Here is a 26,413-nt window from a genome sequence, read left to right as displayed (position 1 = left end):
TTCAGTGTAGTTTGGTACACTGAAATAATTTAGCAGCAAAATAAATCCTCATTGCTGTTACTGACATGAAAGTTTTCCCTTGGACTGGCACGAAAGGAAGCACTGACATTCAGGGATTGTGATCTCTACTGCTGCTTCAGGGATATGACTTTTGTCTTAATGCAAACCAGGCCTCCTGTTATGCTCACTGAATCTTAAAAGTTGTGATTTTAAAAGTAATGCCTGCACCCTGATATTTGATGATGCTTTTGACAGATCTTTGTCACCACAAGGCTCCGCTCTGGGCAATTACAATGTTCTGCAGTAGGAGGATCATGAGTGCAGCAAATGTCCGCCTTAGGAACCCGATCCCATCTCCAAAGAAACTATTCATTTACGTTTATAAATATTTACTTACAGAAACATGATGCCTGTTGTTCTGATGGATGTTCCTGTGAACTTCCCAGACAAGTGGTAGACTAACCAGGATGTTCCTAAAAGATAAAAAAAAAAAAAAAGTCCTCAATTTTTGCTAGAGAGGGAGTGTTTTAAAAGGACTATGTTGCAGTAAAGGCCTCTACACATTTACTGGACTCCTGGAATTGGTGCAATATGGACTGACACCCTTGGTAGGGGCAAGTCTGAGTTATTTTAGCATCTTTCAGAATCTTTCTGAAACCATTCTATTACTATTCTTTTTAGAGCTCCTCTTAAGACAATCCAGATAACACAGCCCAATTGTTTTTTTCCGATTGTTTTTTTTTTTTCATCAGCCTTAGTGCTTTTGTATGGCATTTTCCTTAGAGACTGGTTTTCCTAGAAGTGGCTTAATGTGAAAGAACAAGGTGCAGCAGTAGGTGATGGGGAATGAGCAGTAAAGCATTGCATCAGTGCTGTTGGCTGGAGGATGGCTGCGTTGCATTTGTGAAAAACCCTTTGGTGTGTCTTGAGTAACTGGCAAATAACACTGGCATGTGGCAACAGCTACTGTCTGTGTTCTTTGCGTATTTAGCATGGGGTTTGTTTTGCTGTTTCGGTACTGTAGATGTAAATAATAAAAAAGACTAACTATTTCAGGCAGGCAGAGATGCGGGCAGGGTGTATCGCTCAAGGGAGGAGCGGATAAAATCTGCTGACCCTGACCAAGGCAGCGGTGCTGCTCGCCATGGACTCTCAGTAGCCCACCCCAGAGAACTCACATCACAGCCTGGGGAGGACCCTCTGTCCGGGCTTTCTCCAACCCTCCAGAGTGTCTGGGAGGCTGCAGAGCCCCGGGCTGAACTCCCAGCCGGCGGGGGGCTGCCGGGGACCCTTCCCACGCCGCGGGGGCCCGCAGCTACCGCCCGCCACTACAGCTAAGCGGCGCGGCCCTTTCTGCGGGCGCAGGGGGAACCGCCGCTTCCTTTCTAACCGGGAACAACCGGCGGCCTCCGGCGTGGCGGAGTGCTCGCCGCCGGGGTCTCCCCGCCCGGGGGTTGCCATGAAACCGAAAGCGGCTCCCGCCCGCGGGAGGGGCGGCGGCAGCGGCAGCAGCAGCAGCCGGGGGCGGCGGCAGTAGCGCTTCCTCGCCGCGCCCCCCCCGCCGCCGCCGCCACCGCCACCGCCTCAGCGCACGGAGCCGCGCCCCGCGCAGCCAGGGGCGGCCCCGCACCTCCGCCGGCGGCGGCGGCCCCGCCCGGAGGGCAGCGAGAGCCCGCACAGGTGCGGCGGAGGGAAGGAGCGGGGGGACGGGCGGGGCCGCGGGGGTCACGCCGGGGCCGGGGCTGCGCAAGGCCCCCGGGCGGACGGGGGCGGCTCCGCGTCGCGTGGGTGGCGGCCGGTTGGCGGGAGGCCCCGGGCGGTGGGTGTCCGGCCCCCTCGGTTCAGGGCGGAGGGCTGCGAGGCGCGTTCCTTTTCGCTTCTCAAGGAGGGCCGCGGAGGAAAGCTGCACTTGGTGCCCCCCCGAGTTCCGCGTTGGCGCGGCGGAGCCCCTCTCTCATGGCGCCGGCGGTGTCCCCCGGCCCCCGGGGCGGAGCCCAGCCCTGCCCGGTGGGTGCGGGGGTGGGGGCGGGGCGGGGCGCGGCGCGGCCAGGCCGCCTTCCCCCGGCGGGGCTGCGGGCGCGCGTAGGCCCGGGGCGCGCCTCGGGGGCGGGCGGGGCTGGGATTCCCGAGGTTGAGGAGGGGACGAAGAAGCCGGGGCTGCTCGGATGATCGCCGCTGCGGCGGGCCGGGTCTCGCTGTATTGCGGGGAACTGTGACAAGTACCCCCCGCCGGTGGCAGTTGGGTTCTGCTGGGCGAGGGAATTTCCCCTCGGTGCATGTGCGGGGAGAAGCAGCCGGTGCTTTGGTTTTCCCTGGTTAACAGCGCTCTGGGAGCATCCTGAGGCAGTCGGCTTTCACCAAATATTTTCAACACTTAAGATTTAGAAGGAAAAATGGAGATCTCCTGTTGTTGCACTTCTTGAATTGCTTTGCTTATTGTTAGCTTGGCTTCGCCTTCCCGGTGCCCGCCAAGAGCAACTTTCCTCATAACTTCCGTTTTATAAATACGGGATGGATGAAAGGAGTGCAACAATGTGCTAAAAATAGCTGGGTGTATTCAGGTCAGGCATGTCTCCAGACTGGCAGCAGCAACACGGTCGTATTTTTAAACCACCCCAGCTGATCCTACGCAGAGCATGCAAGTTTAACGATAAACCTAAAATTGAGGTGCTCTGGGATGCTCTCGTGCAGGAATACTGGCCTGGCTAGTATTGTGCTTTGCCTTGTTTTGTTCGAGGACTGCGTTGCATTGTTGCTTTTGATCTTAGTGTGAGTAGTGGTGGTCGTGTGTTACGCTTGGCCTAAAACCACCCAGAGTAACTTCCTTTGCTGTTAGCCTCGATTATCTGTTTTACTTCTGTCATGTGGAGAAGCGTTTGCCGTGGGTGAGGATCCTGGTCTGCTGGGAGCTGCGTGACCACCGGGCAAAACCATAGCCTTTGGCTGAAGGGAGTTTGTAGTTGAAGTTGTGAGAGAGGGACACAGCTGCATGCAAGAGCGATAGGAGACAGTGTGGCCCTCCGGACCAGCGTGATGGTCAGAAGCCAGTTGTTCCCAGCTGCTTGGCAAAGGAGGTTTTACAGAAGAGATTTGAAGTGGAAGAGCCTGCTAATATCCCTCCAAAAAAATCTGCCCTCCCAGTATGCGCTTGCTCAAATACATAACAAGGAGGCAGTGGAGTCTGGTATCATCATTTGGCCAGAGATGAAACCAGCCCTTGTAAATCGTTGGAGGGGACGCAGGGGCAAGTGGAGGGAGACTAGAACAGGCTTTGACAGTCAAGAGGTTTTGGTGCAGTGGGGAAGTGGAGGGATGGACAGAGAGTTGATGTGGTTATAGCTGTGGCTTAGAAAAATGATCCCTGCGACAGCACTCTGGGTGGGTAAATAATTGCATTTGAAGAGAAATGAGTGTTTGGAAAACCAGAGGATGGTGATGATGGACAAGAGTTTTATTTGTTTAAGTGGACAAGAAATACTGTATCATCTGGAGAGATGAAGCAGGAGAAGTTGGTGAGACATTGTGAAGATCTAACACTTCAAGCCTGAGAGAGAGATGAAGGTTATGGACCTAAGTGGAATATGGGCTGGCTGTGTCAGGTTTGGACACTGAGGGGCTGTGCAGGCGAAGGCCTGTTGGGAAAGGCTGGCCAGCAGTGGGCTACCTCTGAGCTGGTGGTCATCCATTGCCTGCATACCAGAGGAGAGGCCAGGAGTTCTGCCTATGCAGAAAGATGATCTGCAGCAATAGGGCACATCTGTGAGTAGTTGGCAGGAAACTTTGGCTGAAGAGGTGCTGAAACGTTAGATTCAAGGTTACATCAGGAAGGAAGAAAGAAAAGCTTGGGGTGCACACAGAAACTACAAAGGGCATGGGAGTAATTGCGGAATTTAGAGAGGATGAGGAATGATATCCAGGAGGGGACAAGATTTTAAAGCTAGAAAGCTGCTGTTGGAGACTTCGACAAAAGGAATTTCAAGTGAGTGTTAAGAGCAGAAACCAGACAGCTCTTTATTTCACCCCACAGACTCCCTAATCAGTCTCCCTAAGACAAACCCAGCTGTCAAAGCTACGGGCCAGGTCAGGAGCTCTTCATTCTGTGCTGGGTATTGTTTGGGTCACTTTGCCAAATCCCTTCGGTGGGCAGAGGTAGGGTGCTTGATCTCCTGGGCTTTATTTGTGTCCTGTCTTTAAGCTAACCTGTAGCCCTCTGTCTTCAACTCTTTGTCTGACCCTTTGATTTTACATAAATAGATGTTACTTATCATCAATAAATAGCTGACTATGGAGAGGTCTTACTCTCTCTGGCCCTCCAGGGAGTCTGTATGAGTTGTAACTTTTCTCAGGTTCCTGATCTTAATACAGTTGGTGGTGGCTGCAGTGGTACAGCTAGTTTCTTTTGTCTCACAGACATGCTGTTTTCAGCAACAGTTATTGGCCTGCCTGGAGCAGCAGCATGCCCGAGGGTGCTGCTGCAGCACGCCCATGGGTCTGGGCCCTGGGTTGTGGTGAGGATTTCAGACTCTCTTCTTTCGTTTTCTGGTCCTTTTCTGTCCAAGTTTCTTGGAGAATGAGAGTGAAGAGTTAATATTCACACTGTTAGTCATCAGTCACTTATCTGTAACAGTTTGGGCTGCAATGTGCAGTTGTTCCACGCTCTTCCCTCAGCCCAGGGAAGAAGCTAGCCTCTTTACCCTGGGCTCAGGAAGGTGAAGAAACTTGAGTCATGCCTATTGTTAATAAAAATTTCCATAGTCTTCCCAGCTCAGTCCTGCAACAAATAAACAAGTGTGTGAGAAACTGTCTGCACCCTAAACCGCAGTGGTTTTGATATGGGACTACCCAGAGTGCTCTATAGTTAAGCATGTTTGTCTCGGCGGGGGGGGGAACTGATGAAGCGAGTTTTTTGTGTGTGATGTACTGACATTTGCATACAGGGATTCTCTAAGGGTAGGTATGTTGCTTTGTGCTTATTTTGCAGAAGATAATATTGAAATGTAAAAGTTATTTTTTATTATTATTATTACGCAAAGCCACCTATTGACTAACCAAACCTCAAGGAGAGGAACAATGTACAAAGCAGTTTTTCCTGAAGTCGTCGCTGTGAGACGCGCAATGATCAGACATGTGCTAAGTTTCGTCTTGGTTTTCAGTTTCGTCTGCTATATCCATGTGCTTGAAACTGGAATGTGGCCCTTACTAAATGTGAAAGAAACAAAAATCGAGGGTTTCATTGCCTTAGAGACAGCAGGTACAAACAGTTGCCAGATCACATAATCTGTAAAAGATACAGGAGGCTACTGGGCGCTATCTGTAAAGAAAAAATTTGTCCATTTGTCTGTATTGCTGTCATCGACATTAAACCTTGTGTCATGGCAGTTTTTTACTGAGAAATTATGAACATGATCCTTGGTCATGTCTGAAATGTACCTTGAGGTCACTAAAACCAGCAACATTGTTCACTGCTGGGACCAATAAAGCTAAAACTGGTGCCTACAGCGAGAGCGGGGTTGGGTGCTGCCCAAGGCATGTTTAGCATCCTTCTTACAGGCATCTCGCCTGATGCCAAAAGGGGTGGTTCTGCCTTTCACCCCTGCAGGCAGGTCCCTGTGCCTTGCTCCTGACACCCATCCAGGCCTGTGGCAGTGGTGGGGCTTGCTGTGCAGCTGCACTTGTGCCTGGCTGCGGCAGCGTGCAGGGACGGGTGGCAGTGCAGCCTTCAACTGCAGATCGCCTTTAGCGAAGGGCACAGTTCGTACCTCTGTAAATCTCCAGCCTGTCCAGTTTGATCTCATGGGAAGGACTTCTTAAGAACACCTCCTTTCCCCTGTTTTTAGGAAAACAAAATGGTGACAATCTTTGCTGTCACTGCTTTCCCAACAGCAAGTTCATGGGGTCCCCGATAGCATTTGGGTTTTGACATTAGCAGTTAACTTTTTAGTGACGACTGTCACTAGAAAAAGCGTGTCCATATGTCATCAAATACATGTGTGTGTTAGAGCAAAATCCACTGAATTCATGAATTCCTGAGGCTGCAGCAGGGGTAATCGTTTACCCCTGGAATGAGGGAACACGTCAGAAGAAGGGGGTGGCCAGACTTAGCAAAATATGAGTTTATCCTAGTCATTTGGATGAATAACCATTGAGTTGATTTGTAGGTTTCTGTATGCCTGCTGATTAAGTTCTTCATTAAGACTTAAGTCAAAGGGTCAGGGGCATGGAAAATTAAAGCCAAGACTGTCTTATGCCTTGAGTAGGTACTCATGACCAAAACAACTGAATGGTCAAAACAAATGAAGTCCTGGATAGCATGACCCCTTGGGGAAGGGAAGGAGACAAATTTAAAAGCCCCGAAGAACTAGTTTTGCAAAATGTGTAATGACCCGTTAGAAAAGTGAGGACTTCACTTTGGCTCCAATACGCTAAAAGAAAAAAAATTAAAACCTGTTAGTTGTCTTGATCTCTGTCCCTTATTGTTACCTCTTTTCAGTAACTTTTGTTTCTTTATGTCTTTCTTTTCCTTCATTCTGTTTCCGAAGTGCTGTTGCTCTCCGTCTTTTCACTTACCTTCATCCCCTTGAGCCTGCTTGAAACCTGGTCAGGGTTTCAGAACTGCATTGGCGCTGGAGGAGATTGAGGGCTGCCCGCAAACAATAACACCAGCCTATTACTCTCTACTCATCTGCAGAGTGAAATTGTTTAAAATTAAGATCCTGCTCCTACTCAACTTCTCCATTTGGGGTTTTCCCCAAAGCTTCCCAGAAGCAGATGGTGTTTCCTGGAGCTGTGCTTGCAGAGCACCACACTTTCTGCAGTGCTGCCTCCTCCTGATGAAACCAACCAGATCCATCCTTTCTCCAGAGCCACCAGGTTCGAGGAAAGCCCACGTATGAGCTGTTTGGCTGTTCTGATGTCAACCTGTGCAGAGGTGGTGTATAGTCAACAGCTTGACCAGGATGCACCCTGAGGACATGAGTTCATGGCAAGGACGAAAGAGTATCTTCTGGTTTAAAAAGCTTGGCTATAGAAGTGATCTTAGGCTGCATCTAGAAATACAACTTGGATCAATTTAATTGATCCCATAAAGAAGCAGCATGCCTTTGAATCGATGCCTTTTCCTTTGCCACTGACTTCAGCGATGACTTATCTGTTCCAGAGCTTCAGAGAAGGTTCAGGAAAACATGCAGTAGGTTGAGATGCCTCCTGGGAGGGGAGATGGAAATTGAAATAGGTTAGAAATGCTCTGGGAACAAGCTCAGTTAAAGGGAAAAAGCTAAAGAGGGTATGTGTTGCATTTACTACAAGATAGAATAGAATCTTTCTTTGGGAAACTAGTATTTTAAATAACAGGAGACTTAAAAATTACTGCTTTTGTAGAAAATAAGATACCTTACTTTAGGGGAGGGAAAAAGAACCAGAGACTAGAAAGCCAGGGGAGGAGGCAGAGGAGGATAAAGAAACAGTGGGGCTAGAGACAGAGCCCATGACACTGCTGCGCGGACAGCACGTTTTGGTCTGGGGAAGGAGGCTGACACAAAGTCAGTGGAGATGAAGGGTGCCAGGAATCCTGTGTGCGCAATTAAGTTCGGTCTACAAAATCATTAGGGTTTATGGCCACTTAAATTATTACAAACCTGAATATAAGCATTTATTTTCTTAAAATGGATTTTATCTCGGTTGGGGAGTTCTGGTTTAAGTATGAAATGCCTGCGCAGCCTGTAGTGTGAGTTGATGCAGTTGTTCTGTGACTAGGCCGGTGCTGTTTCCCCCGTGAGCCATCCCTTTGGTTCCCGCAATGAGTGGGTCCACCTGGGCTCTCCAGGGCCACCATGGAGAGATTCACAGGCTCGGACCTGGGTTTCCTTGCATCCGTATGTGTCTCCTGCTGCCCATGTTTTTTTTTTTCTTTGGTCACATCAGCCACCACTTTTGTGAAAGATGAAAACTCCTCTGTATCTTGCTCAAAAACTGTGAGAAAAGTTCTTGGTAACCTTGTGTTGCTCCATCTGCAGTCCCTACATCAATGCAGTAAAGGAAAATACTTTTCAATGGCTTGCCTTTCGTCCTAACGCTTTTAAAACCTTTTTAGACATGATCTTTTCAAAGCTACGCTGGGGGATTTCCACTCCCTTGCTGTTTTAAAATGCTCGTACTGTTGTTTTAACCACAAAGCTTACGCTGGTGCACTCTCTCTCTCTTGCGCTCTCTCTCATTTTCTCTCCATTGAGGACCAGCTACAGTTTTCAGGTACAGCTTTACCAAAACTTGTTAATGCCAGCAGGAGCCTAATGTTGCTAGAATTATTTCTCATCTCTGAAGGGCTCTTCAGGGGTGAGCCGTGGCACAGGGGGCTGTGAGCGGTGCAAAGCTGTCTTCTGGGAAGACTGCAGACCCTGAAAGATCTCAGGAACTGAGTTCACCCCCTGACCCAGCAAAGTGGTGCCAGTGTGTTGTAGGGGTGAGTGACGGTGCCTTCTTACCGAAATTTCTGTGCTTGGGAGGGTAGTAAAACATTCAGGTATTGCTACAGAAGTGATGGGAACAAAGTTACTTTCCAGCTGTGAATGAGATTATTTTAAGGCAAAAGTTTTGCATATTACTGTAACAGTAGTGTGTTGATTAGGCATAGAGAGATTTCTTGATAATACAAAATTAATTATTTAATGATTTGGACATCCAGGGAAAAGAGTAGATGTAGCAAATAAGCAAGCTGGCTGTAAAATCAAAGCTATTTCAGCACTAGATACACTTCGTTAGTTGTAAGAGTGGGGGTTTTTAAAATTTTTTTTAAAATGCTGTGTTGTAATCTATGTCTTAAAAAAACAATGAGGTCTAGTCTTATGGGGATTTATTGTAATGCCTGACTGTAACTCTATGCAAAGGAAACCCTACTATTTTACACTGCTTAGTGAAAATTTGCCTATGGAGATTAGCAAACTGATGCTTGCTTAGTAACGTTCTACTGTACTTTGAGAATAACGTAATACTCGAATTTGAATTGAATAATATTGTCTATATACAAAAGAAAACAAATTTGTTCTGCTGCCCTCTGCAGCAACATCCCCTGTGGGGCCTCAGGCACATATCCAATAGGAAATTATTGCTGTTAGAAATATTCTTTCCTGTGCACCAGGTGGTCACTGCACAGCAGTTTTTAAGTGACTGGGACAACAGCAGAAGAGCTCCTGAAGCTGTCTTGCTGCCCAGTGAAGTAGGAGCAAGCCCTGAGTATCGGTGGTTGGTGGAATAGGGGATCCTTTCCCTCCGTAGCCACTGGGCTGGGGGGCCACAAATGATGCAGCCGGGGTCCTTCGCCCCAGGGAGGCTCTTCAAGTGCGTTTTGCTGTCAGCATTCAAAATGTTGTAACTCTTGCTGGGTTGGAAGGGACAAGAATAATCCCTCAGTGATGTCAGATGTCATCATCTGCTGTTTTCACATGGCTCCATATAATCTGCTACATCTTAAATACGTATTTAAATGTGTATAGGGTTTTTTAGTCATTCTTCAGCAGACTCTGTTACCTGTTCCACTCCATATGTTAAGAGTTGGGGCATATATTTCTTGTCCCCAAAACACAGTGTTTTTGTGGAGGACCTTATATTAGTAGCAAAGTATATAACTTTGTTATTTTAATTCAAAAATACTGGAGGCAGCTAATCTACCTAGTTTATAAGGCAGCTTGGAGAGGGTCATTTTAATGCAAGGTATGTTCCCCTCAATCATATTTCTGCCTGTCAGCTCCCAGTGAAGCGAATTGATCTCAGACCTCTAAATATGACAAAACTTTCCCCACCATGACTAAGACAGGCTTCCAGTTCTGATGTACCATAAAAGGTAGATAATTTTCACGGGGAGGGACAGACCATCTTCTAAGAGTTGACCCTACTGGGTGCCTTAGGGCAAAGCAATAGAGCTGAACTAGAGCTAGGTTTATAGGAACATAGGTGTATAGCTTTTTTTCTATGCCCTGTTATATGTATTTCATGGAAGCATGATAATTAAGGAAGCGATCACAGTGCTTTTTATTGAGCAATACCCCAGTCCTGGAGGGTAGCTGAGTGTTACTGTCCCCTCACACAGGGAACCTGGCAGAAGCCATGATCTCAGCCCCTCTTTGCTGGGCAGCAGGGCCAAGGATCCTGTCTTCTTGTCCATGCTTGATGACCAAACCTGTGGTAACAACTCACATGTTTGCCCTTCTCAGTGTAAAAGATGTGGTAGCGTTCAGTGCCTGTGCCTTGGGTCTGCTGTCCTGGAGGTTTTGGTGCGGCAGCCTGTTGTAGTGGTGCACTCATAGCTCATGGGGTAATCTGCTGACCTTTTAGGGGGCTTGGCTTCAAGTGAGAGAAGAAAGAAAAACATATTCTCTTTAAAAAGACTGACCACATTATAGGGATGGTTTTCTATGTGTGCAGGAAGTATGCTTTGTGGCTAAAAAATGTTAATCTGTCTACAGTAGTTCAGTGTGATACTGGCGTTGCACACCTGACCGCAGATGGCATAGACAGGCAACAGCGCTGCTGGAGGGAACTATTTGAACATGGCTTTAAAAATGTGAATGTAATTTTATGTTGTAGTAAGTCATGCCCATGCTGATTTTTCTCCTTATTATCATGTTCTGCTTGTGTCTTGCTCAGTTTCTGAACGGTAAGATATAGTAAGTGTGGAGCATTTTAATGGAAAACATTTGGGCTCAGTTTGATGTGGTGGTAGTTAAAACAGGGTAGCCCACATTTAAGCAAGTTTATTTTTTTGTAAGGAAAATTCTCCCTCTTGGATTATTTCCAGTGAAGTTAAAGCATCTGCCTCCAACACTGTTATATAAAGAGTTGCTCCAGAAGTGTTTCGTGTGTGCTTCTGTTGGTGCAGGCAGGGCTGGGATGCTGAAATGGTAGGAAGGTGCAGCTGGGAGCATTTTGTACTGCACTGCCATTGAGCTTCCACTCTTTTCTAGCAGACTTGGGCTTAGCTTCTGGTAATTCCTGCTACTTTTCTATGCACGGTCAGAATTAATTCTATTTATTTCAGTATATGGAAATCCATTTTTTTTGACGTGTAGATTTTCAGTGTCCGTACATTGGGGTTTTTTTGGGTGTGTGCTGTTGCAGTGGAGTTGCAATGAAAATCCCTGTACCATGTGCGTTGTGCGTCTGCCACAAGAGCATCGTTATTCAGTGTGGGCCTGCCACTCTAATATTTTAAAACAGCATTACAGTTCACATGTGTGCCAAAAAATCGCAGTGTTCGTAAAGAAAGGATGCCTTCCCGTTGCTTTTAGCTGTGAACAGGCAGAAGTGAAAGCATACCTCATCTCCTATGCAGGCCAGGCATTATCATAAGCAGGAAATTGATTCAGTTAACCATTGCCATGCTCTTGCTGTCACAGAAAAACACTTTTTCCCCTGACGGTTTCCCTTTGGTTTCAGTTCAGAGAGTACAGGCGCGGGCACTGGAAGCCAGAAGTGGAAGAAGAGCTTCTGCAATCTGCCCTGCGTCACTGGTGGGCGCTGGGATTACGTGCTTCCTGAGATGGTTTGGATTGCATCCCGCTGAGCGCTGGCCAGTGGTAGGTGTGGCACAGGGCTGCCATTTCTCAACTCCTCTGAGCCCATCTCTGCAGCTGATTCACACAGGCACCTCTCCAGCTTGGGTGAAGCATCGCCATCCACAGGCCCTGTCCTGGGGCAGCCCATTTCCTCCAGCAAAACAGCTGCAAACCCCACAGCAAACCTCCTGCAAGTCTGGCAGTGGTGGCAAATGTCCCCGGTCTTCTGGGCACCCAGAGGTTTCCATTCTGCCCTCTGAGCTGGCAGGCTCGCCTGTCACCTGAAATGCTCTTTCCTGTGCCCTGAGGTGCCCTCAGCTGTGCAACTCCTGAGGTGGAGGAGGCACTTTCGTGGAGATGCTGAGAGTCTCCATTTTTAGGAATGGGATCTGGGTTGGGTGCGTCATGAAGGCGTTTAAGGAGATAAGGGCTCTCATTTCAGCAAGAGTTGGAAGGCGTTCCACAGCAGAGTGCTCCTTGCAGAAAGAGATGGGAATGAATGCAGTTGATTTAATGAGCAGCGAGAGCTCTGAAGGAGTTTCTGGATGGGATTTTGGGCTGATGACTGTGTTTCTTAATGCATCCCACAACTTTGTTGCCTAAAATATATATAATGTTAACCCCAGCTGGAAGTATTTCTGGAGTTAAGGTAGACCCTTAAAGGCAAAATGGGTAAAACGTAGTTTAATTTTAATTTTTTTACGTGTTTTTATACAGTGCAGCATTAACTTGCTAAACCGTACCATCAGATTATACAAGTCCTGGAGTGTAATAGGACTCAGGAATGCCACGTAAATGAGAGAGAGGAAGGAAATGTGTTCCAGGGTTCTCACTGACTAACGACAGAACAAATTCATAGGAAACTCGTCCTGTAGGTAGTCTGTGCTGTGGAAGTTAATGGTGACAGCTCTTCGTCTGCCTTTGAAGCAGCAGGCACGCTCTGCTGCTGGCATCTGCTACCAAGACAGCCCAGGCATAAGGCTGGTAATCCCTCGGGCTGCATTTGGGTGTCTCTGGTTAATGTGAGGAATATAGAATTGCTCATTAATAAGTGTCAGAGAACCGGGAACCCCATTTTCAGAGAAGAAAAGGCCACCTGTTTAAAAATGAAAAGACTGACATAGACAATCATCTCTGGTTTGAAGCAGATGGCTGTTCATTTGGAGGGACCAAACGGGGTAATTTGCAAACTCCAGTTGGAGTAATAAGTCTTTATGCCTGGAATATGATTAGGGCTTGTATTCCTGTGGGCTACTGATGTTAGATGACCGGTTGTGCTGGAGTAAGTCTGACATTCAGCCTGGTGGAGGACAGGGAGGTTCTCACAAGCTGGGCAGGTAAATACTGTGTACAACCATCAACAAGGGTGCTGTGTTACAGGAGGACGTATCTTTGCTGTGAAATTTTCGTTGGTTAACTGCTTTGGCTTGTTTTTGAATCAGGTACTTTATCTGTCCGCAGGATTTCCTCACCCAGGGTGGGATATTAAAGTAGAAAGGAAAATGGATGTTGCTTTCTGAAGCCTAAGGTGGTCTGTGGCTGTAGCACAGTAGTGCATAGCATAGTACTTATTGCTGCTTTCATGGGCCAGGAATCCATTGCAGCAGGGAGGTAAGGTATCAGTACTTGGCACACTGTTTCATGCCAGCCATAAGGTTATTAATCGTGATGTGTTGGTCCTGCTTCCCCACAAAAGCAGCAGATACCCTCAGTGACCTTACAAGAGCTGAGTCAGAGCTCTTGGAGAGGTGCTGATGCCAGTAAGAGTGACTCAACTGACTGACAGGGCAGGTGATGTATGCAGAGGAGAAATAGGGTCCCACAGCACAGCTATAAAATTGAGCCCTTCCCCCAAGAAACGATCTAAGAACTCAGGTGCATTGTATTTTTGTACACATCCTGTAAGGAAAAAGTCTTCTGAATGCAAAGCTGCAAGAAATGAAAACCAGAGTGGCTCTAGGTCTTGAGCTGCTTGCAAAAAAACTACTGCAAGATTGAGGGACCGGTGGCATATCTCAAGGTTTGTGACTTAGGGTTGGAAACAAATGTTGGTGGTTTTTCCTATTAGAAAATTAACATTGTGTTCCTGTGCTGTGTATGAGCTTTGGTAGGTTGAGAGAAAAATTTGCATCATATTTCTGATTGCAATCTTGCTTTTCTTTCTTTTTTTTTTTCCACCACTTCTTTCAGGCAGGATTAATATAGCCAAGAACTTGCATATAATTCAGTAAAACTCTGAAAAAATAGGATTAGAGTTTACTGCTATAAATGAGTGATCAATGGGAAAAAGAAAGATGTCAAGTTAAGAGGCTTTGACTCCTGTAACACCTAAACTGAAGGTAAAATCCCCTTGCTGCCTTTTTTTTGTATGTTCCTTGCTGTGAACCACAAAGCTGTCTCCTGCCTGAACCAGTGCAGCAGTGAACTTGTGAAGTCATGTGGGTGGGCTCTGCGTTGTATAGATTTTCCTGGCAGATATTAGGGCCAAGGCTTGGCCTGTGCTTTCCGCACCTTGGTCTGTGACTCTTGTAATTTTTTTGAGGCTAAGAGCTGCTGCAAGAAAATTTAAAAAAACATTCTGCAGAACAATTTTCAGATTGTGAAACTCTTTTCCAAAGAAGTGTGCTTTGATGCTTGTCGTGTAACCATCATTTTGTGGTTCTCTAAGCGTTTTGTTGTTCTTCCATAGTTGGTGCCACATTTCCCTCCAAAATCTGTCGCACCCTGCTGCCGATGACAACCCTCCCGCGAGCAGCAGCCTCCTGAAAGCAGTAGCCGGACCAGCGTGGCTGCCAGTGCATATTTGAAGGGATTCTCCCTGTGTCTGGTTCCCGGTGCAGCTCCCATGGCCTGTGACGAACCTGCTGCTCTCTCAGGCATCTTCACGCGCCAGAACTCTGCCAGCGCTGTCTCTCTGGACTTTGAGCCTGACGCCGACTACAAGTTTGTTGAAACCTTAGAAGACCGGTACAAGTGCGCCTACTGCCACCTCGTCCTTCGCAATCCCCACCAGACGGGATGTGGGCATCGGTTTTGCCAGCAGTGCATTCTTTCTTTGAGGTCAGTGCAAATTCCTCCTGTATCTGGAAGATCCCTGTGGTCCCCTTCCTAAAAAGAAGTCAATGCCTTCTATAAATCAGCAGTGAGGGCCATAATAATAGTACCAATCTGATAAAACGCTGAAGGAGTCAATGGAAAGACTCTGTTGAGCTCAGTGACTGCGTGCTCAGTGTTTCAAAGGTGTCTTTAAAGACCTTAGCCGGTGCTGGTGAAGAATACCTTGGTAACTGCAGGGAAGTTAGCATAAAGAAATTGTTGATGTAAGCTTAAGCCCTACTGTGTGCGATGCTGTTTCGGTCTGTCTGTCTAGCATTGTGCTGCTCAGATGAATTTGTTGCATTAATGTCTCATGGTATTGGCACTGGTGGTTAGATTAAGCAGTTTTCATTTGCTTCTGTATGATTTCTTTGATTTTAGTTGAGTTATAAAACTGATGTTAGCATTACCCAATACTACAGTCAGATCACCAGGCTGCTGCCATCCATCTGCTTGGGATTTATCTGCAGGTACAAATGAGTTTACCACTCAGGGCTGCCTGGGAATACATTACGTACTGTTTGGTGTATCCGAGGGCAGGACTTGGCCCAGGAAGGCTTCAGAGGAGCCTGTTCCTGTGGATGGATGTCACCATTTACTTTTTATGAAGTTTAGATGCTTCATGTCTGCTGCTTTCTCTCTCTGGGTTGCCTCCCTTTTGCACTGCCTCAGTAAGCATTCTCCTGTCCCTTATTGTAGGATTTCTGGAAGCCTTTTAAGACAGGAGCCATTAGATCTTCTTTTACTGGTGTAGCAAGGAGCGCGCTGCTTGTGCTAGGCAAAGGCTGGGTTTAATGCACGCGATGGGATTTTTTCAGATATGACATTTGTGAGCAGCAGATGGCCAGAGCGTGACAAAGTCCTCTTAATTAAAAACCAATCTTATTGATGCTCGTAGGACAAACTCTGCTTTCTGTTACATATTCACTGTTGCAGCTTAATGCCCTCTTAGAGCTGTGGGCAGAATTTGTCTGTGTAATTGCCAGACAAAAGTGTTTTTAAAGCACTTTTTTAGTTTTTATGGTATCTAGTACTGACTTCTGCCAGAGCCAAAGTCTAGCATAGCCCAGTTTCGTAAAATGAATAAAATTTTCTGTGGGTTAACATGACTCTTCTTTTGATCTAGAGAGTTGAATGCAGTACCCACCTGTCCTGTCGACAAAGAAACAATAAAAATGCACGAGGTAAGTGGCTGTAGCTTTATTTCAGCAGTCAACATCTGCATGGAAAAGACAGCTGAGAACAAGGTGGCTCTTAGTCTGCTGGTCCTCAGGGGCAGAGCAGTTTTTGTGTCTGAATTCATACTAGGGAAGCAGTGTATTCAGTGATCCTCTCCCAGAAAAGAAGTATGGGTGTTAGCTGAAGCTTTATTTTATACCTCATGTTCTGAAGTTATCTCATTTTAGTCTTCTGTATTTCCAGTAAAGTGTCGAAGAGTTTCACAGTTTTAAATCTTCCCTAGTCATCAGATGTCTTTAGTGGAGAGGTTATTGACTTGCCTTTTTAATGCCCCATCTTTCTGGGTCATCTTGTTTATTTGGTTGTCTTTGTTTTCACTTGGTTATAATTTGCTGACTTAACTGTTTTCATTATATGTCATTGGAGAGTTAATTCACTTTTGGGTAACTTTTTAGAGGAAGAGATAAGTTCATGCTTCTTGTTTTGCAAGGTACTTTTTTTTTTTTTTTTTTTTGTAATGGATTCATTTGTTCTTATTTATATGCCAAGGCTTGAAAGTATGCTACATACTTGGTCCTGCCAGAATTCATTTTCCAGTGAAATCAAATGTCTCCTTCCTCTCTCCCCTATTCCTGATAGGAAATTGTAATCAGACTGTCCACATGATTTTTGTTTTTCATTCACCTTTTTATATTTTGTGCAAATTTTGATGGCAGTAGTGCAACAGTGAGCAGCTTTGTAATGCTCCTTACAGGAGGATCTCTAAATCAGACTGAAAGTTTGCCCTGGGGAATTAATTTGCTTCTGCATACACAACTGGGAACAGTACTGTTTCTCAGAGTCTATAGAAGGGATATCTCAGCATCCCAAAGGCCCGCTGCACTGCTTGAACATCAGAGGAGCATGCACAGAGCTGGTTTGGCCTTTGGGGCCCATTAGCTCCAGCTGCTTTCTTCTAGATACAGGCAGGCTCTGGCAGTGGTTGTGTAGCTCCTGAGCTACTAATCCTGCTGACTGTGGGCTGGACCAGCATCTGTGGAAAAACTATATGGGCAAAAAACCCTATGCTTATTTGAAAATTCATATATGCTTTAATTTTTATTTTTAGTATACATTTTCAGTATGAGCTATCAAGAACTGTACTCACAATTATGGAGTCGACACTTGTGTGCTTAAAAGATTTGTTGTGATGTTTTGCTTTTCTATATTCTTTATAAGATCCTAGGTGTCTGCATATGAAGGTTGGTTTGCTTTCTTTACAGGTATTCAAAGATAACTGCTGTAAAAGAGAAGTTCTCAACTTGCATGTGTTCTGCAAAAACATTCCCAACTGCAGTTCAAAAATAATTCTGGGACGATATCAGGTTAGTTTGATCAAATTTTGAAGCGTTCGGTTTTCATGCGAACTCTGTGTATTTATCATAAGCTAAATTCCAGTGATTGTCTTCAGACTTCAGAGTTATTGTAGCAATGTGGTTTAAGTACAAAGATTATGACTTAGCTGTTCACTGTAAGTAAAAAATGTTAAACTCAAAATATTATGGCTGTTGGCTTGTTCCAGCTTTGCCTTTGGTTATTTGTTTAATAAGAACCGTTTGCTTTATGTAGCTTTAGTATATCCACAGCGTCTCTACATGCCTTCTCTATGCTTAGGTGCCACGTGATGGTTGATTCAAGAAAACTTGCCAAAATGTACTGGCCATTTGGGCCTTTTTTCGGTATATCAATTGAATGAAAAGTAGATGTCATACAAAGGACTGTCCAAATTTTCACATTCACTTTAGTTTTGAGGTTGGAAAAGGAGAAAGTTTATGGAGGAAGGAGTATTTGGAGTTTTGTTTGTTGCCAAATTGCCGAATGTTTCTCTGGGTCTGTTGGGTACCTGCAGATGCGATGAAATACTTTAGGGTTTAATTTGCTGTTGCATGTTGCAGGAGCATCTTCAGCAGTGTTTGTTTGAAAGCGTGCAATGCACTAATGATGGATGTTGTGATCAAATTCTTCGGAAAGACTTGAAAGAGCATTTGAGCCGGCACTGTAAATTTCGAGAAGAAATGTGTCAGTACTGTAATAAATATGTGGTGTTAATTAACATAAAGGTAAGATTATAAAGTATTTCCTGGGAATCCATAGCACATGTTTCCTCTTAATGTTGCTGAGTGAAAAGTTTCCAACATTGCAGTGGGGCTTAACAACTCCTGAAACAAAATTCGGTTGAGTAGCTGAATGAGAAAGATTAATAAATATGCTTTAAATAATACCAATTACTGTTGCTCTCTTATGAACAACAATGTGAAAGGGGGCTTGCACGTGTATGTTTGGGATTACTTTTTGCATAGCTTCCTCTTTGTATACTACTTAACAAAATTGCAAACCATTGCCTTGTTTTATTTCTTTTTCCCCCAGAATCATGAGAAAAATGACTGTCCTGATTATCCTGTGCCTTGTCTCCAAAACTGTTCACAAATAATTCTGAAAAAGGAGGTACTATTAATTTTTTCATATACTGTAATTCAGCAGATCACACACATTTATGAAAACTGAAGGTTATGTTGCAGACCACATTGGCCATGGCAATAAACCTTCATTGCTCCAAGTATTTTCTTTGGTCCTAAAAGGGATATATGTCCCATCTTACAAGTGAGATATTCGGTCACTGCAAACCATTGGTATTTTGCAGTATGGAAAAGTATCTGGCTTGCTTATTGACTCTGAATACTCATTTTCCTGTTTACATGAGTGGTGGTTCATGACATTGGCCTTTATTCACTCTTTATGGAGGCATTCAGATTTTATCAGTGTGGCATGTTACTTAATATTTATTTCATTACAAGTTTCTTTGTTAATATATGCAGATTGAAAAGCACCACGCGGTGTGTCCTGAGGCAGAAGTGGACTGCCCATATAAGCAGTACGGCTGTCTTGTAAAGGTACTGTTTTATAGATCTTGTTTGTGGTGGGACTGGAATTTGTCTCCCAAACCAATCGGAGTAAATAATCAGAATAACCAATTTTTGTTTTTTCACAACCGTTTCTAGTATTGGCTAAGATGCTGTACTAGAGAATCAGGACTGCCATTCCCTCACTTTCAAAGCACATAGGAGACATTTTAAATGCTTGCATCAATAAATTTTTTACTAATAGCTTCAAAAATCTGCGTATCTTATTATTTTATTCTTTCACTTCCCCCTCTGCCTCACTAAGGTTAAAAGAGGGAAACTTGCCGAACATGAAAATGGCGCCCTGAGGGAACACATGCTGCAGATTTTAGACAAGAACTCCCGGTTGGAAGAACAGGTATGTCGTATTTAACGAGCACTCTTCAGCGGTTCTTGGCTGGTTGGAGGATAATACGAGATTCTACATGTGTTGCCTGGTTTAGCTCAGCTACGTTTTAAGAGACTGTTTTTATCATCTTTGCACACCTCAGAAGTCAGAATAAGCTCTTCTAGTGAAGTCAGTCAATTAGATGGAAACCTCTCTGTGCTTAGGCATGTATGTTCTCCACCAAGCACAGTGGGAGGCTCGTTGCCATCGCTCACCTCATTTGCTTTTGGTCTCTGCTTACAGTGGATACAAGGTTTGGGGATAAAGCATTTTAAAGTTTTAGTGGCCGGTCAGATTGTTTCAAAAAGGAGCCTTTAAATGCCCAAGTCACCTCCCTCTGTAAAGGTGTCTCGGAGTAGTGCAGAGCCAGTTGCAAGCACCTTTCCACTCATGATCATTTCTGTGACTCCCAGCACTGGGTGTATGCCCAATCCTACTAAGGCAAAGACATCCAAACAGATGGTTGACTTACTCTTTTGCTTGTTTACACTAAAAATAAGTGCCCCAAAGTGCTCCAACTTGGTTTTGGAGTTAGTATCCCTCACTGACTCATCTCTTACTGGTTAGGCCTCATCAGAGAAAAAAAAAATAAATTTATATACATACACACAGAAACACACATGCACGTGTGTTCATGTAGGTACGTATTATCCCACTACAGAGCCAAATGGATCATCGTGCTAGGGATGAGAGATGTGAGTCTCTTTGCACCTGTTGCCACACAGATCTGTTGAAGAGTATGATTACCTTACGCTCACTTCTTGCCAGTGCTTATCCATGAATTGTGAATTTAGTAGTGCTGTATCTAGCTAAGTTAGAGGCATTGCATTGTAAACTTTTCTACTTTCTCCTATACAGTCATATGTGTTTTCATTTCATCGTTGTATATTTCGGTGTGCTTTAGCATTTTTACTCTGTTTTTTCCAATTGTAGATATCTGACCTGTATAAGAGCCTGGAATGTAAAGAGATTAAAATCCAGCAGCTAGCAGAGGCCATTAAAAAGTGTGAGAAAGAATTCAGACAGTTTACACAGTTGTTTGGTAAAAATACCAACTTGATGGTAAGCACGCAGGTGAGACATTGATTTTACCTTTTTTGCCAATTGCTTTCTTGCATCCTGAAATATGTTTATCCAGTAGTAGTTGTCATTAATAGCAGGGCAATAACAAATCTCCCAGACACTTCACAAGCCCTTCTCGGGTTTTTTATAGTACAGTATTGTCTTTTCATTTTAAACAGTAAGGAAGTTTGAATATCTGATTTGGGCAAAAGCACCGTGTAAATCCTCATGAGCAGATCCTCATGGCAAATATGCAGGTGTAAATTTGAATAATTAGTTGAATAAAGTGATGTAGTGTGAATGGATCTGAGTAACAGGTGGTTTCTCAGTCAGTGCTGAATTCAGGAGCATTAAATTCATTAAATGTTGAATAAAGGAGCATTTGGATACATTCCTAAGCCAGCCGAATACTTTGAATGCACCATATAGTTGATACTGCTGACATGCTAAAGGCTTCTTTATTCCAAATGAAATGGCTGATTTTATGAATGTCTCTTGTCTCCACTTCCATCCTCTTCCAATGGCATGAACTGGGAAGGCTCTGGCCAGTCACCTGGATAAGTCTGCACGCCTGGAATCGCAAGTGAAACAGCTAATACAGATGGCAAACCAGCAACAAAGCAAATTAGACTTGCGACCCCTGTTCGACACAATTGAAAATGTAAAACAGAAGATTGCCCTGATGGAGACATACGATCAGCGCTTGGGTATGTTGAGATTTTTGGTTCTTTTCTCCACAGGTGTGGGAGTTTTGCTGATTTACTGGTGGCTAGGTAGAGGCTCTGGTGCTACAGTCAACTGCAAGTCTTTGCCAGAAAGGGCTTTCTTCTTCTCACTTTCTAAGACCGACCCGTGGTGGTGTGTGCTGCGTCCTCCGCCTTCCCCTACTCCACAGTACCTCCCAAATTCCTGTGGCACTGCAGGGCCAGAGAGCTGGCCTTGATCAGGCTGGTGCACTGTGATGGAGGCAGTGGTACTGTCCATAGGCAGGCATTAAATCTGGTTTATAGTTACCGATTTTCCTTATTCAACTACAAGCTGCAATTACAATAAAAAAAAGTTAACAGATGTCGTAACACTAGCTAACAGCCTGTACTCAGGCTTGAGTAGTTCAGTATTGGCAGCTCAAGTCTGGTTGCTCTTTGTATCTGGTGCTCTGATAGATTTATTTTACCAAATGTTTCTCTTCCCTTTTTTTTTTTTTTTTCCCCCCCGCCCCCCAGTTGTTTTGGAAGGTCAGTCCAGCAAACACGATCTCCAGATCAATATTCACAAAGCACAGCTCAATAAAAATGAAGAACGATTTAAGCTTTTGGAAGGCACATGCTACAATGGGAAATTAATCTGGAAAATCACAGACTACAAGATGAAGAAAAAAGAAGCAGTGGAAGGCCGTGTCCTCTCCATATTCAGCCAACCCTTTTACACCAGCCGCTGCGGGTACAGGTTATGCGCGAGAGCCTACCTGAACGGGGATGGCTCAGGAAAGGGAACACACGTCTCTCTCTACTTCGTAGTGATGAGAGGGGAGTTTGACTCGCTGCTACTGTGGCCTTTCAAGCAAAAAGTTACACTTATGCTTTTGGACCAAAGTGGGAAAAAAAATCACATCGTGGAAGTCTTTCGAGCTGACCCCAATAGCAGCAGTTTCAAAAGGCCAGATGGAGAAATGAATATTGCCTCCGGATGTCCACGCTTCGTGCCGCACACGGTCCTGGAGAACACAAAGAACACCTACATCAGAGATGACACTCTGTTTTTGAAAGTGGTTGTGGATTTAACCGATCTGGAGGAATTGTGACAAGCGCGCCTGATCGATGTGACTGCTTTAATCATTAAGAAATGCTTTCCTGGTGACTGCCAGCCATGCAATAGTGAATTGCCACTAGTCAAGCTAATGATAATGTCTCGAGGCTTTTGGACTGCATAACAGATAATGAATTGCCAAAGCATCAGCCTTTTCTTTTTTAACCTTTTTTTCAAGACTGCGTTTTTAAGGCAGCTAGAAGTCCAGTTCGATGTGAACACGCATCCGATCCAGGCTTGGCTCAGTCCAGGCTGGGGGGAATGCTTGGCTCCCATCACCAGACTGGCATTTGGAGATGAAACTCCTCCAGTAAGCCCCCTTGGAGCCCAAGCAGGCCTGTGGGCTCCCGTCCCTCACACAGAACTGAAGCCATACGCAAGCGTGCAAGTGCATTTCACCTGTCTGAAATTGAAACATTTCAACATTAGCACATTTGAATCAATGTATCTTGATCCCTCCATCTCTTGGATTTTTGAAGCGGGGAGAATGGCTTCAGTCAGGCAGGGAAAACATTTGCCTGGGATCTTGCATGTTTTGTTTTGTTTTGTTTTAATTGTTTTTTCCAGAAAGCCCAGAGGAAGATGCCAATGCCTCTTACTTTTCTAGCCTGGTATTTCAGCTGTACAGAGTACCCCCAGGTCACAATAGCTTTGTTACGTCCTTTCCGTTCCTGCCTAGTGCCTTGGGACTGATTTCCATTGGTGGTAAACATCCACAGTCCCCATCTGCAGTCAAAAGAAGCTGCAGGTGCTTCTAACCTCTCAGGACACAGCCAGAAGCAGGGTACTCAGCCAGCCTGCCAGCTCTTGGCTGTGCTGCTGGAAGAAGTGGGGTAAAACTCCTGTACTTTTGCTCCCACATCTGCACAAAAGAGATGCTTTCTGGCCTACCAGCTCTACAGAAGGCAGGAAGAGCTTTGGATATCTGCTTGAGAAGCCCACGTAAGAAGCACTGTTCCCTTCTGCTAGAAATGGGGATGTTTGGCAAAGAAGGAGGAAAATGGACTAGGGAGTGAGGTTGCTGTAAGAACCCAGTTCTCACAGGTAATGCAGCTCTAGCATTTGTTAAAAGGTGAGACAGCTGCTGAGGAACAACCGCTACCTTTGAAATATGTCTGAAAATCTTAGTTTTTACTCCAAGTTCCCTCCAAGGGAACATGTGCTTTGTATGGGGTTTATTGGAGACACACTAAACCCACCAAGATCAGGCACTGAGAAACAAGTGACAAAGAATACACGTGCCTTTTTAAAGCCTTTTGGGTGCCTGTAAGAGAGATGTAATTTTGCACACTCGGTTATTTTGTTATTACAAGTGACAGAACTTTGCATGTCTCTCATCTCTCACAGATCAGGTAGTGAAACACCGCAATGTTATCCATTGCTCCTGCAGGCCACTGGCAGAGCAAACCCAAAGCTTGTCAGGAGACAGCAAGAAACCAAGCTGGGTTTAGACTAATAGTAAGCTAGGCAGGATAAAAATCAAAACGAGGCACAGACTGCAAGGCATAAGATAGAAAATTCAAGAGGACAGATGTGGCAAAATCAAAAATGCCCTTTCTGTGCAGGATGTTGATACCAACTGAAATAATAGGACTTGGGGATTGATACTAAGATAAAAGCTAAATACCGTACTTTATATCTGCAATCTCACTGCTAGGCACTTACTTTCTCACAGGGTTTCTAGGACATAATTCAGACACAAATATTTTCAAATTTAGGGGTGGGAGGGAAGAGACCTTAGTTATCTGTACCTTATGGCAAGTTAGCACATATGAAATCTTTGTTTTGATCTAGATGTCCTTTTTGTTGTACAATGTCAGGACATACTGGGCCACTGTAGGGGCTTTCTGTTCCCAGGGACAGGTGGTGAGGGCCAGATTTTATTCTTTTGTATGGCCATGACTGACTTTAAGAGTCATTTTGGCTGTACGACAGAAAGAATTAGGCCTTGTGTCCCTAACACTTCATTACAGAAAGAGCAAGCTTGGTTTGAAAATGGTGTGGCATTCTGGGACGTCAATCCCTAGCCTCGGACGTGGACTTCATGTCAATTATTACTTTAATATTTGTCATGCAACTTTCAAAGTGGCACAACTTGCATAATAACCACTAAAAACTGACGGAAACATACTACCCATGTTTCCTGGGACTCTCCAGTATGTTGAGTGTAAAATATAGAAAGTGATAAAGAACTTGGAGAATCGAGGGAGGCAAGAGGGAAAGGATGTGGTCTGTATCCTGGCAAATTCCCAGCTCTTTCTGCCTCCACCACCACAAGTGTAAAATGGGGATAATAATACTTGCAGAAGCGTTAGGACTATTTAAATGTGTGTGAAGAATTTTGAGCATGAAAAGAGCTAAGTATTATTAAAACTCCATTTCTAATTGTTAGAGTAGGTGATGGCATAGTGACGTGGATAAGTGTTTAGTGTGTTCCTGGACAGATTTGGAAAGCATGTTCACTTTTAGCCAGTCTGTACTGCAATCTCTTCTCTACCTACCAGATGGGTTTAGGTTTTTGCCACGAATATTCCTTTTAAAATTTTGAAGCACAAATGATTCATCCTGGGTGATGGAAACATCCCTTTTGAAATACTGCCTGTTTTATAAAGAATTAGTTGCGTAAATTAATTTTTTTAAAGACAACCTTCTTTAAATTGGTTCTTTTTATTACAACAATTGAGAGATTTATGTTAAAATTTTCAGCAATTTTTACTACTTGTAAACAGGATTTTAAATTTCATCCCATTCCTAATAAAGAAAAAAATATAGCATGAGTTGTCGGGAACAATTTTGATGTTGCATGAAAAACACCAAAAAACTTTTCAATAATATTGTATTGGGTAAGTAACCAAAAGAGCGTAGGGTATTTCTACATCAGCATACATTATGTTTTTAATGTATTTATTGACAGTTTGTAGTTGTTTGAATATCTCTTACTACAATACAGGCATTTTTCTAGCCAAATGTCATCACTGTATATGTAAACTAATGTAACAATAAATAATGTTACCATCCTTCTGGAGTGAGTGTGGCATATATTCCTTTTGGCTGGATTTAAGCAGACTTTTTAAAAGGATGTGGAGTACTGGATATTTGTTTACAATAAAAAAAAAAATGGATGCCGCTTTAGATTAAGAATCAATGTGTGTCACAGATATTTTGGTTTATACCTGAATATCATTGAGCAGCTGCACATAGAAGTTCAGTAAATTCTGAGCTAAGCTGGATCAGACGAAGATCCATGAGGTCCAAGGATCTATCGGAATCAGACTGGGATGTTATTTCTGTTTGGAGCAGGTTGGGGTTCAGCTGAGGCTGGATTTGTTTTGGTTCAAGTCAGTAACAGAGGAGTTGTTGCAGTATCTCATGATTACTTCATGTGTGAGAACATGGTATTTTAAAAATGGAAACGGGAAACTTGACGGGGTTAAGCCCAAAGTGTTGGAAATCAGCTTGGGTACAACGTTAGCATCCGACTCCTGTTCCTCTGGGAGAGCTCAAACACTCGCTCAGTGCCACGGGGTGTCCCAGCTCCAAGAGCAGCCTCCCCACAGCGGGAGGGAGGGGGAAGCCAGGTCCCAGGACAGGCCTCAAGCTCCCTTAGTTGATTTACAGCCAACGATGCTTGACCCGCATCTGCGCGCGCGGAGATGCAGCCAAGCAGCAGGGCCGTGTCCGCGCCCGGCGGCGGGGGCAGCGCGGGCCCGCCCAGAGCTGTCCTGGGAGCTGTGGGAAGGCCGCTGGGGCTGCCCGCGGGGCCGGACCGCAGGGCGGCACCGAGCCATGGCGCTGCTCCGCGTTCCGGCTCAGCGCAGGGTCAGGTAGGAGCTGAGGTGGCCGCAGGCTGGGCGAGCTCCCCCTCCCTCCCAGGAGCCGCCCGGCCATGGCGGCAGCGCCGCGCAGGAGCCCCAGGGCTCTGGGGTGGCGGGGCCCCCCCGCCTGCCCGCGCGGAGTGAGGCCCGGTGGCGGGGAAGGCCGGGGCCGGCGGCGCCTGGGCCCCGCAGCCCTCAGGCTCCCCAGGCAGGAAGCGGCGGCGGGCGGCGCCCGGGCCGCGCCAGCACTTCCGGGTCGCCAGGCGAGGTGCGGCGGGGCCCGCTCGGGCCCTGGGTAAGCGCGGCGGCGGGCAGGCGGCCGGGGTGGCGGCGGCCGCCCCCCTCCCGGGGTGGGTCGGGCACGGGGGTCCTGCGAGCCGCCGCGCCGGGCCCGGCCGCGGGGACGGGGTGGGAGCCGGTCATCCCCCAGGAAACGGCGGTGCGGAGCGGCCCGTAGGCGCCCGTGTGCCGGCCAGCGGCGCGGCGCGGCCCGGCCCGGCCGGTGGAGGGGGGCACTCCCGGGCCGCGGGCTGCCGGCGGGGCTGGCGTAGGGCCCGGGGCGGGGGGGTGTCGGTGCGGGGG

General features: G+C 45.7%; 1 protein-coding gene across 5 annotated transcripts; it reads left to right on the top strand.

The window, feature by feature from the left end:
• Nucleotides 1–1,597: 1,597 nt before the first annotated feature.
• Nucleotides 1,598–25,033, top strand: TRAF5 (TNF receptor associated factor 5). Of its 5 annotated transcripts, none has more exons than XM_074817960.1 (13): nucleotides 1,652–1,680; nucleotides 11,428–11,567; nucleotides 13,737–13,885; nucleotides 14,387–14,606; nucleotides 15,769–15,826; nucleotides 17,084–17,185; nucleotides 17,756–17,920; nucleotides 18,228–18,305; nucleotides 18,677–18,751; nucleotides 19,026–19,118; nucleotides 20,082–20,222; nucleotides 20,749–20,917; nucleotides 21,434–25,033. In XM_074817960.1, the coding sequence occupies exons 4-13, from the start codon at nucleotides 14,392–14,394 to the stop codon at nucleotides 22,009–22,011; spliced, it is 1,674 nt and encodes a 557-aa protein (XP_074674061.1). In that variant the 5' UTR covers nucleotides 1,652–1,680; nucleotides 11,428–11,567; nucleotides 13,737–13,885; nucleotides 14,387–14,391; the 3' UTR covers nucleotides 22,012–25,033. The 5 variants fall into 5 exon arrangements, with proteins under 5 accessions (XP_074674059.1, XP_074674061.1, XP_074674056.1 ...); XM_074817955.1 differs by having other exon boundaries at nucleotides 14,236–14,606; XM_074817958.1 differs by lacking the exons at nucleotides 11,428–11,567; nucleotides 13,737–13,885 and having other exon boundaries at nucleotides 1,598–1,680; nucleotides 14,236–14,606.
• Nucleotides 25,034–26,413: the final 1,380 nt, after the last annotated feature.

The sequence above is a fragment of the Strix aluco genome, chromosome 3, assembly GCF_031877795.1.
Source record: "Strix aluco isolate bStrAlu1 chromosome 3, bStrAlu1.hap1, whole genome shotgun sequence".
Classification (NCBI taxonomy): Eukaryota; Metazoa; Chordata; class Aves; order Strigiformes; family Strigidae; genus Strix; species Strix aluco.
Note: the sequence above shows the minus strand (reverse complement) of the source record. Positions and strands in the feature narration are given on the sequence as shown.